The following is a 14,516-nucleotide window of genomic DNA, read 5'->3' on the forward strand; positions in this document are numbered from 1 at the left end:
TTGCTGCCAAGCCTGATGACCTACATTCTATACCCAGACTCATGTGGTAGAAATAGAGAACCAACCTCTGCAAGTTGTCCTCCTACTTCCACATGTGTGCCATGGTGCACACATGTTCTTGCTAAACAGTTAAATAAAGTGTAGAGGGAAAAAAACAGACTAGTATAGATCCTGTGAGTCTGGAAATTGTGTGGTGAGGTGACCGTGTCAGTTCAGCCAAGCAAGACAGGGTGAGGAGAGGAGACATAGATGCCATGTGTGTGTAGTTCATGACAGATTAAGAAGCATCACCTAATAAAACAACTTCAGGGAAGGAGAGGCGTTGGCCGTAGCTGAGCTTGCGAAGCATCGACAAGGATGTAGTCAGCAATCAGACAAGGGACAGGGTTGCCAGCACATGCAGTGCAGTGGCATCTACACTGCTGAGAGCCCAGCAAGAGAAGGTGCTCAGGCCACATTTAGGACTCGATGTGGAGGGACCAGGGACAGGCCTGTCGTTGGGAGGGAAGAACTCAGCAGCCTCCCTGCCTGGAGCTGGGCACAGTGCACTAGGAGGGATTAATCAGATGGAAAGTGTCGGCTGCCACAAAGCTAGAACATACCGTATTTGATCAGTTTCATGGATAGAAAGGGAGATTCATTCACCTCCTAATAACTGACTGTCTGAAGAAGAATTTGAGCCCAAAGTGGCAGTTTGGGAGGGCATGTCAGTGAAAGCGTTACAGACTAGAGACTTCTGGGAGCTGGCTAAGGTGGAGTCATAGACAGATTTGTAGCCTTAAGTTTATTTAAGATGAAGGAAGATGACTGAAGAGCTCACAGTTGGGTGCTCTAGAAGGGGTACTGAGAAAGAATGCCTTTTTGGTCCAGCCTTTGAGGAGCAGCGAGCAGTCAAGATTTGAATGTTGGTGAAGGAAGAAAGGAGCCTGGCAAGAAGAGCAGAGGCTGGCTTGTCATGCCTGAGAGCCGAGGCCCAGAGCACATCAGCATGGAGAGCCTGGTCTGCAGTCAATCTGAACAATAGATCATCATGTGATCTTGTTATGAAGCAAACACTGTAGCCTGTACTTCACAGACCAAGGTGGCCACAATGGCACCGATGATGCAGTCTGATAGGAGTACAGGCTGCACTCGGCGCCCCAGGCTGCATACTCGGGCTCTGGGCAGGCTCACAGCTGCTGGATGGCACTGCCCTCTCTCAGAATGCAGAGGGTCCTGGTTGCAGGTGTCTTGCAGTCCTTAGATGACAGGCTCTGCTGGGGAGGAGCGTGGGCAGAACTTCAGCACCTGGCCTCTGGCCCTGATCCCCTGTAAGCTGGGTACATTCTCCAGTGAGTCCACTGCTGTTGCTGCTGACATCTTGTTCCCAGCTTGGCATCTGCTGGGGGAGTGATGACAGGCAAGGGGAGTGAGCCACCTGTGTGTTTGCTTCCTTCATTGCTGGCCCTTCCTGGAGCTCTTCCCATGAGCTCTGGGTGGGCAATGGGGCCTGCCTGCTTTTGGAACTCTGTGTTCTGGTTTCCTTCCTCTTTCTTTCCTCTGTTTTTTCCCCTCAAAATGAAAAAGCATTTTTTATTGTACCACTGCCATACATTCATTAAAAACTTCCAAATATGAAATGGCCAAGATTGTCAAGAATTACGTAGCCATTCTTTAACAGCTCTCTCCATCAGCTGTGTAACCCCTTGCCACCTGTCCACTGGAAGGGACAGTCCCCACCTCCACTCTGCGCATGCAGCCAGTGGTACTCAAAAATGTAGTCACATGGTCCAGGATGCCTTGCACCTGGTATTTGATACTCACTGTTCATGGATGTGAGTGGGCATTGTTCCCTATCAGTAAAAATGGGTCCACATTATCTTGATTAATGGTGGCTTAGAGTTCCTGGTGCTGCCAGGAGTAGAGTACACCGGAGTCTGTGGTTCCACCTGTATGGAGAAGGGAGGTGACAGGAAGGCATTGTCTTTGTATTGTGTCCACTGGGCTTTGTTTCCCCAGCTTGGAGTAGTGAAGGTACACACTGTCCTCTGCGGATTAAATGGATTAATGCAGGTGCAGGGCTCTGAGCCATCACTAGCGGATGTAGGACTCTGTCTCTCACTCCGTTCTGAGCACCTCAGAGAGAAAGAACTAGAAGTGTGAGCAGGTATCTACCATCTTGTCTCTGCTGAACCTGCCTGTCTCCTGGGGGAGGAGAAGCTGCTTGTGGCTGTAAGGTCTCTTTCCAACTAAGCCATGCTGAATGCGGGGAGTTTCCTCGGTTCCCCTTACCTTTAGCCCAGGCTCTGCTGCTGAAGGCCTTTCCAGTGGGCAGTTGTTACACTCTGGCCGTCTAGAGGAACTGAGATGACCTTTGTGACAGATGGAAAAGACAACCTTTGACCTGGTTTTGCCTGCAGAATGCCAGGCACCAGCCCATGGTAAATGTTCAGCTGGAGGAGAGGTGGTTGTGTCCGTGGCTGTGACCAGATCCTTGCGTGGCTTATCGTCCTGGAAGGGATTCTAGGCATATGGGGAGAAATGTTCTTTCTCTACTGGGAGATCGTGATCCTCCCCCCAACCCAACCTGGGCGTGTTTGTTGGAGAGTGCTGCGTAGCATGTACTTGACATTCCCCTTAAGATGGTCACTCTGACCTTCAGTCCCTAGGAAGCCAGAGCAGCATATCAGCCAGTGTTAAGGCCCAAACTTAAGGGAATGCATGTGCATTGCAGAGACACTGGTGTCATTTGGTCCACTACCCAGGTACCTTCCCTGTTTCTCTTGTCGGCCTCCTTCCTGTTGTTCATACCTCTGACTTAGCCTTGTTCATTTGAGCCATTGTCTTCTCCTTGGCTCCCATTTCTCTGGGCTGCAGCAGAGCACTGTTAGGCCTACATCAGAGAGGTGAGTGCTGATCTGAGCTTCTCACTGGGGAAGCCATGGAAATGGTGCCAGCCTGGCCAGATTGCCAGCATGAGTGTCCCGCCCCCTCCCTTCTGCCTGCCCTTGATCCTGCAGCCTGGCCTCTGCTAAGATGTTTGGAAGCTGAGGCTCAGCTGTGCTTCTTGTACCTGGACACATGCAGGCTTCTTGGACAGAGGCTAAGGAGGATTGTATGCCAAACGAGTGCTCAGACCTTTGTCCCGTCACCGCTGCCATTCAGGAACTAAGCATTTAGACTCAGAGTGACCTTTTGGGAGGGGGTTGCAGGGTGTGCATTGAGATAGGGTCTTATGTACCCCAGCCTGGCCTGGAATTCCTGATCTCCCTGCCCCCACCTGCCAGTACTCGGATCACTGGTGTGCCACTCTGTCCAGCTGACCTTTGATGTCTGTTCTGTTTGCTCGGCTAGGGGCCTGCTACCACCGTTGCCTTTTCAAGAACGGGGGAATATTTTGCTTCTGGAGGCTCTGATGAGCAGGTAAGAAAGAATGGCCTAAGGAATCAGAACCCCACAGGAGGCTGGAGACCAGAGGGAGGTGGGCTGTGGTGGCTTTTGGTGACTATTCCCATGGTGAGCATAGTGACTGAATGTAGGTGGGGGCACCAAGGTCCAAGGTATTGGCTATTCCCCAACACGTCTTCACGGATGACCTGTGGAAGTGTCTTAGACTAGAATGGGTTGGAAGGACTTTGAGCTAATTATCATGGTGAAAAAGTTGAAGATTTTTAGGTTTTTTTTTTTTTCCTCTTGATTGCATAAACAGTGAAGAATTACTGGATACTTACTGCAGACCTGGTAATGTCATCAGTGTGGCAAGAATTTCATAGCTCATAGGTCTCTTGGGTCCTGTGGGGGAGAATCTTCCTATTTTATTCTTATAGAAGAGAAAACATCCCAGCAGGCGGCAGAGACAGGACGGGTCCTGAGCCCATCTGACTACTGGGCCTCCTATCCTGGGAGATTCTGCTTCATCTTATCCTGGGAGACTCGGCTCCTTCTATCCCAGGAGCCTCTGCTCCATTCTCTGTGGCCTTTTGCTTCCCAGCTCCTGTTTTCTAAAGGGTTAGCGTTTTCTGTATCCTTAGCTTCCAAGAGGAAGCCCTGTCCCACCTTATCATCACTTGCGCTGAGGCTTCATCCTGTCAGCCCTGTGCCTCTGCCCAGACTGCTAAATGCCACAGGCTTATCTCCTGGGGGAGGGAAGTACTCTGACCTTGGTTTCTAGCTCAGAGCCTGGCCCAGGAAAGGTGTGGAACACTGAGGGATGCACCTGTCAGCAGTTTCCCAGACTATACACATCTCTTTTGTCCAAACACTGTGGAGGAAAACAGTGGTGGTCAGGAACACCCTTGATCTGGTGGGCTGCGGAGAATGTTTATCCTCTGGGTGCTCAGCCTACACATGTCCTGTTGGCCTGCCATGTCCCAGCTGTAGTAATGTACTGGTTTCCAGTAAAGCAGAGCCAGCTTGTTTCTTCCCACCTCATCCCTAGGTCCTAGCTATCAGCCAAAGAGGAAGGTAATGAGCCTCCAGTGAGTGTGAAAGCAGAAACTGTATGGCAGATGCTCATGTTAACTGTGTAGGAGATGTACATGCTAAAAGCCATGGTAAATCAAAGTCACCCGGCACAAGAGGCAACCTGCTTGCTATGACCTTCCTCAGACAGCGAGGCTGACAAATTCCCTCAACTTTTTACAATTCGCTCATGTTTTTCTGGGGTGACATTGGTATTATGTCGCATTTATACTAGCCTCTCTGTTGTTGGTAATGTTAGGTCTCCACAGTGATGTAAGGACCTTGTGCATGTGCTGTGCATATGCCAACGTTCTGTGTGTAAAGTGGTAGGTGAGGTACCCATGTGCCCATCTTTCTGGAAGGTATAAACTGTGGAACCATGAGGAGCTTCCAGAGGAATTTTCTGTGTTCTTTGCTGTGTCCCAGTGGGGTGGCATTTAGGGCACGTCAAGTCTTCACTGGGTGATAGAGTGGTGGGTTCTTGTTTGTTTAGTTTTGTGACCGCCATTGACTACCTTACCCACCCTGAAAATCAGCCTGCAGCACCCAGCCTCCTATGGCGTCTAGCCACCACTAGGGAGTGCTCTTGCTTCCTGGCAGGGTGACTGAGCATTGTGAGGCGCTTTTAGGTATTGTCCTGTTTTGGAAGATCCTGAGTGTGGTTAGTTATTTATTTGGGAATTTTTTTGGGGGGGTGCATCTATATTTGTATCTTTAACTTTGTGTGTGTGTGTGTGTGTGTGTGTGTGTGTGTGTGTGAGAATAGGTGTTTTGCCTTTATGTATGTCAATGTATCATATTTATGCAATGACCGTGGAGGCCAGAAGAGGGCGTCAGATCCCCTGGTACTGGAGTTCAGAGGTTATAGTAGCTGCTATGTCGGAGTCAAACTATCTGTCTATTTGTGTTGAGGCGGATCTCACTCTTTAATGCTGGGTGGCCGATGTAGACCAGCTTGGCCTTGAACACACAGATTTACCTGCCTTTATCTCCAGTAAATGCTATCATAGCTGGCTAAGAGGGCTTTTTGGTTTTGTTTTTTTATTGTTAAACTTACTGGGCTTAGGATAATGAGTGTGTTACTCTCCATTCCTGGTGCCAGTGACTGTGTCACACTGTGTCCTGTGAGCCTCCTAGCAGCTCTGGGATCCTTTCATAGAGGAGGACGTAAGGCATATGAATCCCTCACCTAAGACCTCACAGTAAAGGGCTGGAGCCAGGACAGCAATCCGGTAGTGTAGTCTGGATTTATGTCACCACTTCCCTTAGTGTCATAGGCAAGCCACCACGCTCAGGTCTTCCTTTCCAGATCAGCATGATAAACAAGGGAAAGGAACAAATGAATTTAACAGTGATTCTGACATTGACACATCTATGACACTTGGGTAGAGGGACAAGCAGGTGCTAAGATCTAATTGTACTATGTGGTGATACCCCATCCTGGTGCCAAATGCACCAGGCCTGTCCCTAGAGACTCTTTTTCAGGGATGTGGGGCAGGTCCCAGAGTTGAGTTGTATCTGGTGGGAGCCACTATGTCTGAGAACTTTGGGGTTGACTCAGTTACCTCTCTTGTTTTCTGCCTATTGCTCTTGGCAGGTGATGGTCTGGAAGAGTAACTTTGACATCATCGATTACGGAGACGTGAAGGCACGGAGGCCCCCACCTCTAGCCAGCTCTACTGGCACTCTGGTAAGTGGCTTGGCAGTTAGGGCTCGAGCCGTGTTACTCTGAGACAGTCACAGTGATCAGCACAAGGCTCTGCGATGAGGGGCCCTGGAGGCTTCTCTGTCATGAGAAAGGAGCCCTGGCATGGTCTACCAAATAATACTTTGAGCCTCGACTCCAATCCAGAATGAACAGACGAAACATAAAGGCTGCAGGTTAGTTTTAGGGCCCAAGATGCCCACCCTTTTGGTGGGGGTACTTTTGTGGGGCATGTGCTGCTGCTGGTGTGAGGCCAAGGCACACAAAGCACCTGTCCCATGCCGGGCCTTCCTTCGATCACAGGCCCACGTGCATGGTTCCTAGAGGGCTCAGGGCCCAAAGCCTTAGCTGGGACGAATGGGAATGACACTGGTTTGGTTATTCTCACTTCTTTTTTTTTTTTTAACCCTTAAACCATAGAGAGGAAGTTCCTTAGCCACAAACCATTTTTAGTACCTTTGTTGGTAAAAGGACATTCAGTTTTCCTGAGTAAAAAGAATCTAATTTTGTAAAGTAAATGATTGGGTGAAAACTGGTAACTGATAAAGGTTCATTAAATAAACCTGTCACTTATTTCAGCTTTGGTTGACATTCCAAAGGCTTTAAGCTTCTATGGCCATGGACTGTTTTATCCTCTCCTCTGCCTGAACCAAAGAAACACTGTGGCCTCCTGGGCAGGAGGAAGCTGGCCCAAGCAACAGGAAGCAGCTCGCCCAACCCCCCAGCAAGTCAAGGCTGGAACTCAGAATAGAACCAGGAAGCCTCCTAGTCTGTCCTGGGTTTACTGTGGCTGAATCTCTCCTACCACAGCCACCAGTGTGCACTAGAGTTGCCTCTGGAGTAGCCACATTGTGCCTACACTTTTCTCCCAAGAATCTCCTGCTTCACTAGCCACCATGGCTAGAGGCTTTGCTTCAGCTTCGTGCTTGAGCTATGGGCTAGTTGGAGCTCTCTGGGTCACCCTAGTTCTCTTTGCTGCCGGTCCCTTTTCTTCCTAGAAAGGATCCTGCCCCCTATCTTGCAGCTCCCTGACTATTGGGCGCTTACAGTGAGACCAGCACTGCCAAGACCTTTGCATGTGCTCATTGCCTGCAGAGTGAGTGGGTGGTTCTTGTCCTAGTTCTCAGGTGAGACTCTCAGCTGTAACCATGCTGTCTCCTCTGAGCAAGGCTAAGTAACCATGCAAGCAGCTGCAGGGGCCTGCTTGACAGCCCTTCCTATCCTAGGAGGCTCCTGCCATCTGTCTCGGCGGAACGGTTAGCATCCATCAGGTGGAAGAAAAATTGACATTACTTCTCTCCCACTCCCTGCCCTCTCTTTTCTCTTCCTTCCCATCCTGGTTGTTATCTTTGTCTCCTACAGTGTAACTTGTACTTCCATGTCTCATGTATGTACACAGGTTTATGAATCTGTATAAAATGTAAGAACCACAAATGAGAGAAATCATTTGGTGTTTGCCTTTCTGAGACTGCCTTGATTTATTAATACAGACATTTCTGGTTGCATCCATTTGCCTACGGATGACATAGCTTCATTATTTTTGTAATTTAGCTGTTGTGAGTAAGGCTGCAGGTGTCTCTGGGATGTGCTGACTTGGCTCCTCCTTTGTAAGTGCCGAGCAGTGATGAAGCTGGACCACACGGTAGATCTGCTTTTAGTTTTTTGAGATGCCTCTGAGGTCAGTGGCTACTAGCTTACACTTCCACCAACGGAGCTAAGTGGTCATTTGTCTTCGTCCTTGCCAGCATTTGTTGTTTGTTTCTTAATGGCAGTTCTGGCAGGACTGGGTGAAATCTCATTGTAGTTTTGATGATTATTGAGATTGCTTTTTTTTTTTTTTATAGTTATTAGGAAATTAACTTGGACAAACTGCCTGTTATCCCTTAGCTGCACTCAGAATGGGAAACATACCCGCCTTGTTTCCCAGGGATTCAAGGCCTGAGAGTCTAGGGTACAGTCACTCAGGTAGAGGAAGCCAGCATGACAAGATGGAGAATTGGAGGTGAAGGGCTTAGCAGAACCCATGGCAGCCAGTTGTCCCCAAACTACTTTGAAGCCCATATCAGGGCTGTTATAGTCCTACCAGTGGGACTCAAGCAGGGGACAGGATATGAGTTCTGGTATCATGGAGCTGCCTCTGAGCCCTGCTTGGTAGTCCTGGACATCTTCCCAAGCTTCCATTTATTTCTTCAGGGGTTCAGAGTACTCCACAGGTGTGTAATGGAGACACCTAGAGTGACACAATAATCTTAGAGTTATTCCTGGCTGAGGTAGGAACTTCTTGTTATAAGTCCCTTCTAGAGTCTTGAGAGAACAGGACCCCCACACACAATCATCGAATGCTGCCTGAGGGTTTCTCTGAAGAGGAAAAGAATGGTCCAGGGTATTATTGTTCTGCCTGGTTTTATTGTGGGGGCATATGGGTGTGTGTGATAAAATTGACCATTTAACCATGTTTCAGTGTCTGTCTTAGTAAGCCATCGGTATCTACCTCCACAACTTTTTAACTCTTCTATGCTGAAGACAGCAAGTTTTTGCAAAACTGGGATGACTAGGTTCTCTCCTAAGGTAGGAAGGGAGTTGGTTAGTTAGTGAGTTCCTTTCTTCCCTGGCTCTCAGATCTCCTGTATGGCCAGAGAGCTTGGCTGCTCAGGGGAGCCCAGGCGCACTGCTTTGTCCTGTGAACTAGGTCTGACAGGCTCCTGTGCTTCCAGTAACTCTGGGTTGCTCAACCTTAGCAATTTGCATTTGGGGCAGATAGTCTTTGAGTGCAGTTCTATGCACTGTGACACCTTTAGCATCCCTGGCCTTTACCCAATAGATGCCAGTAGCATCCTGCTTCCCAGTTGTGATGCCAGAAATGTCTTCAGATATTGTCAGGTCACATTGAGAATCACTGCAAAACCGCCTTTCTCAGGAGGAGCCGGAAAGAACGCGGTTGGGAGGCGTGGGTGAGGCTGTGGGAGAAGTGCGGAGGAGCTTTAGGAGCCTGTGCAAGGATTCTGCTCAGTTGGGTCCGGTTTGGATTCCCACCAGAAGATGTGGATTAGAGCTTTCAGCTCTTAGTCCATTTTGTAGAAATGCTGTTTGGCCAATCGGATTTCAGGCTCTCCTAGAGATGCTGGTAAACCATCAGAAACTCTTCACGTTTTGCAACTTGATTTTCTTCAGATTGGCTGTGTCTTGCCCTTCCTGCCCAAAGGCCATCAGACTCAGGGGCTATAGCTGATGAGAGCCTGTGGGTGGCCAGGGCGCTTTACTTCTCCAGTCATACTCAGCTGTGCTGCCCTCTGTCTCCCGATCACCTTAGGAGCTGAGACAAGGTGCGCACTCCTAGGCATTTGGGGTTGTCAGGGAGTTCACAGGGCCAGGTGCGTGAGGAACTTCTGACCACATGCTTTCCCCAGAGGGACAGACCTTGTCTGGATTCCGTGCTGCTCCCCCCAGCCCCCCCCTTAGGAGACCTTGTGAGCCTGTGGAGGTCCTTCACCCTAGAGCCCCCCCTGCCTGTGACCTCGTCTCTGAATGTGACGTTTCAGCTTTCAGATCTTGGAAGGAAGGCTGTCCTTAAACTCACTCCAAGCAGAGCTGTGTTCACTGTGGAGCTATTTTCAACCTCTGGTTGAAATTCACAACTTATTTTTAGGCACATTTCATGTTGAAAAGCAAAAGCCATTTCCCAGCCATTCGGAGTGAGAATAATGGGTGCCATTTTCCCTCGTTCCTGGCTGAGTTGTACAGAGGAGGGATTTCAGGGCTCATGGCTGGGGCTCGCTCTCTGCTTAGAAGGTTGCACATGAAGGGTTCCAGGCTCTGGAAGAAGGCTGGAAGGGCTCCTTTTGGGCAGATGAGTGCCTCCGGGAGGGCACCTGTAGGTACCCAGAGGGCTTCTCTGTAGCAGACACTTGTACTGGTGCTTCAGGGAACTACTGCTTAGCCTCTCCTTGCTGCAGCCCCGCCCACCTTCTGTTCTTGCCCACCCTTCTGCTCTCTGGACTTGTGGGTCTATTCCTTAAGCAGAAAGACCCTGGTGTCTTGGCTGATTTCAGAGTTAGCATCTTGCCCACCTCAAATCTCCAGGACAATTTCTACTGCAGCTGCAGAAGTACTTTTAAACTTCTTGTTTATTTTGTTTTGGACAGGTTCTCACAGTGTAGACCAGGCTGACTTTGAACTCAAAGATCTTCCCACCTCTGCCTGCATACTGGAATTAAATGCATGCACTATCATGCCCAGCTTTTTAATCTATTTTTAATAAGAATGCATGTATTTGGATCTAACCTACTTTTGCTGCAGTCAGAAGCCCATTTTGCACTTGAGAAGTTGTACTAGGTGGGGTGGGAGAGGAAGAACGCCACATTCTAGGTAATTCAGTGAAACTGACAGAGGAAAAAACCAGCCCACTTCCTGAACTCTCAAGGTTGGCTGCTCCAGGTTAGACATTAACCTTGATCTCTGGGTTGAGGGCTTTCTCTGCTCACCTCTCAAGATTGCATTTGAAGGAGACAAGCTACCTGTGGTTAAGTGCTTGGCTTCTGGCTTCCGACCAACCAGTGATTGAATCTCATCCCTGCCTTGTTTGGGCTCTGACCCCAGCCAGTGGCTGGGTCTCTGAGGTCTTGGTTCCTCTTCTGTCAACCTGGGAGACACTGGGTCCTCCTCGTTTTGCGAGATCTCACAGGTGGTTTGCCAAGCAGCAGTTGGCCCTTTTCCTGGCACATGGTGCTCACAAAGCATAGCTATTTCAAGATTGTTTCTTCTCTTCAGGCTTTTGAGAGCCAGTCAGAGTAATCAGGTGTTCAGACTTTCTAGGGTGAGGGACAGTGGACAAGCGTGTGAGTACATTGCTCTCTGGGTTTTCACCCTCAGATGATTCTTGAGAGGACCAGGGAGGGTTTTAGACCCCCTCCAAACATATATTGTGTTGGGTTTTTTTTTTAGCTGGGGTTTTAGACCCCCTCAAACATATATTGTGTTGTTTTTTTTTTTAGCTGACAGATTCAAAGTCCTCTAATCTTTCAGATAAGAAAGTAAACCTCTGAGAAGGGTGGAAACAAATCACATATATACCTACACACCACACCACATGTATACACACCACAGCCATCCGTCACACCACACAAACACACACCACACATGCACGCACACACATACACTCATTCTCATCCCCCCCCCAACTTAGGACAAAATTCCCAGGAACCTCGGAACCTTAGTGCTACACTTTTCTCAGAGAAGTGATTGGCTCAGTCAAGAATATCTGCCCTTAGCCTGAGCCTCCTTGAGGCCCTCCTCTTCGCCTTGTGCCTTAGGTTCTGAGGGCAAAGTTCACCTGCTATGCCTGTGTTTTGTTTTGGATTCTGCCATGTTCTAATTTTGGGTTCTTTTTCCATAGATACTCCTACTCTGAGGATCTAGAGGGTCCTCAATGCTTGCTCGGGGGGTAGGGGTGGGTGTCAAAACCTAGCTTTTCCCTACAGGAACCTTACCAGAGACCCATTTCCATCTGTCTCAAGGATTTCACCTTGGTGCCTTTTGGCTACTGTAACAAAATACTGTGGGCTAGGGAGCTTTTAAACAACATAGGAATGTCATATGACAGTCACGTCTCACAGTTCTGGAGGCACTGGTGAGGGTGTGGTGGTTCAGAGGTAATTTCTTTCTTCTGTGTCCTACCGCAGTAGACAGGTGGCTAAAACCTTTTATAAGGGCACTAATCCTAATCGCGGCAGCTTCGTCCTTGTGACCCAGTTACCCCCAAAGGCTTAATTCCAAATATGCTAGGGATTATGATTCAAACATATAAATTTTATGGGGGATACAAATATTCAAACCATTAGCAATTTGATTTTCCTACTTGGGTCTGTTTCCCAGAATATAAATTTCTGTTTTTGGCATTTGCTCTTTGTAGAGAGAAATAAGGACTCAAGCTGGGTATGATGGCACACGCCTGTAATTCCGCCCTTGGAAGGTGGTGGGAGGAAGATTGGAGGCCAGCCTGAGCTACAGGGGAGCCTGCCCCCCAAAACAAAACACAAAATAAGGGAAACTCAAATTGGAAGGCATGCTTAGCAGGAGGGTCATTGAGGGTCTTTGAAACAGAATGAACCCTAGATTTATGTGTCTTAAAAAGGAACTTCTCCCTTCTCCACTTGACCCCATTTCTGGCTTCTTTTCTTTTCTTTTCTTTTCTCTTTTTCTTCAAGACTGTTAAAGGGAATTCTTGGCTTTCTGTCTGCTCCCAGTGAATCAGATGCCCAGCAGCTGCACAGCTTGGAAAGAGGTTGGCTTTGCAGGACCCATCGCCCCATCATATGGCACTGCCCCTGCCTCTGGGTCCAGGGCATCTCTGGCTGTTGAGCAGTATCTCTTCATGTGTATATGTTGTACATCTGGCTGAGTGACCAGCTTTGTCCATTGTGCCCTCATCTCTGTGGGTGATAGCTTGGTGGGAAACAGGTAGTCAGACTCTCTCCTGAGGGGCCCCAATTCTCCATTTGGTGTTGGGAGTCTACAGATCTTAGAGGGTTTTTAGGGGTGACTTAGGGATAATGGGGATATTGAAACTTACCTGGTTGTACATCTCTGTGTGGCTTTTGGTACAATTCATTCATGCCTTCTGCATGCAGAGGAAGAACCTAGACTAGGTCATATGACATTCTGGTGGATAGTTCTAGACCCAGTCAAGTGTAGGCCCCTGGGTTGGGGTACAGCAAAACTAAGAGGGCCTTGAATGAAGAAGCAAAAGGTGTCTCCCCATTTCTTCTTCAGCATCCTCAGACCTAAGACAAGTACCCAGGCTCAGTGTGTGTATGAGTAGACACTCACATGTAGAACCTGTGAGTTCTATCTTTGGGCCTGTGTCTTAGGGGCCTGTGAGGCCTCATTCCTACCATCTTTGGTCAAGTGTAATCATCCGTGTCTATCACTGCTGCTTAGTGTTACTCTGCAGACATGGATGCTGTGGATCTGGGCACAGGACGGGGGGTCAGGTTACTCAGATGCCTTTCTGCTGTGAAAGTGGGAATCTTACAAGGATGGACTGATTGCATTTGCACAAGGTGACATTTGCCGGAGTCCATGTTAGTTTTTTTGGAGTCTCACTATAAAATCTTGGCTGCTGCCTCAAACTCATAGAGATTTGCATCGTTCTTGCTGCTTCCCCATTATTGGGATTAAAAGTGTGTGCCACCATGCCCAGCTGCCCAGCCAAGGCAGGATTTTTTTAACATGTGACATTTAGTTATTGTCAGAAGCTTCTCCAACTGCAGTGTTCACAGCACACACGGGGATGTTAAAACTTAACTGCCAGCTGGGCTGTCCCCAGGGTGTCTGATTTGCCAGAGAGTTTCCACTTCTAACACATTTCCAGGAGACGCTGATGCAGCCGGTACAGGACCCACTCTGAAAACATCATTTGACATCTTTGACAAGGAAGGAAGGAGTCATTTTCCATCTTAGACATCTCTGTGACTTATAGAAGTTACAGCTTGGGAGAAGCAATTGAAGAATAGGTTGTCCCTCTCCTCCCACTACAGAGGACAGCGCATGTCGGGGGAGGGTTGTGGCTCTGGTTTGGATCTTTAGTATTCTAAAAGATTCTAGTGCTGTCCTGTGAGCCATTAAGCCTATGAGCACCCATCATTGGGCTTAGAACTAGGCCTGTAGACCTACAGCTTTCTCATCAGCAGAGACTATAAGGAAGAGGCTGCCCTGGCAAGGGCTTCTGTCAGCCTTGTCTTTCCCTCTTGCCTCCTGGCTGCTGTTGAATGCTTTGTCTGTAATCCAGTGGCTTGTTCTTGAAGCTCCATTTCCAGCCACTGCTTTCTGTATTGTCCTCAGTACCTCCTTTGTGTATCTGTTTCCCACCTCCAACCCCTTAGATGTTTATACTTAGACCAGCAGCCCCATCCTCTCAAGAGCCTGCTGATTCTCAAATCTGCATGAAGCCCAACGGCCTCAGGTTCAGTTCTGCATGTATCAGGATTCACCCAGCATGTAAATCCAACCACCCACGCCCTTTTTTTTTTTAGTTCTGGTAACTTCTTTGAGAGATCTTCCATCTCACTGAGGGCTTAGGACTGTCGGTAGCTCCATGTTTGCCTTCAGAGAGATGGTTCCAAGTCAGACAACAATGGGGTAGCCAAATCATTGTGCTTTGCTGTAAGGAACACACAACCCTTGAGCACCTGTCATCTCAGCAACTCCTGTGGCATTGCCATCTTGCTGATGGTGATGACAAGCCACCTACAGCCCTGTCAGTCCACACTTGCAAACCCCCTCTCTGCATAAGAGCCAGCAGATGCCACAGATGAATGTAGCCAGCTTTGTGGTGCAAAACAATGCATGAGAACTGGGGCTTCAGGCATTGGAG

At 48.6% G+C, this 14,516-nt stretch overlaps 1 protein-coding gene across 1 annotated transcript in view; it reads left to right on the forward strand.

The window, feature by feature from the left end:
* POC1A (POC1 centriolar protein A) overlaps positions 1-14,516 on the forward strand; it is a 66,194-nt gene that overhangs the window by 20,236 nt on the left and 31,442 nt on the right. The window contains exons 8-9 of the mRNA XM_080934744.1: positions 3,334-3,402; positions 6,038-6,130. Of these exons, the coding sequence (XP_080790870.1) occupies positions 3,334-3,402; positions 6,038-6,130 (162 nt within the window). The remainder of the gene's footprint in view (positions 1-3,333; positions 3,403-6,037; positions 6,131-14,516) is intronic.

This window comes from Micromys minutus (assembly GCF_963924665.1).
Source record: "Micromys minutus genome assembly, chromosome: 21".
Classification (NCBI taxonomy): domain Eukaryota; kingdom Metazoa; phylum Chordata; class Mammalia; order Rodentia; family Muridae; genus Micromys; species Micromys minutus.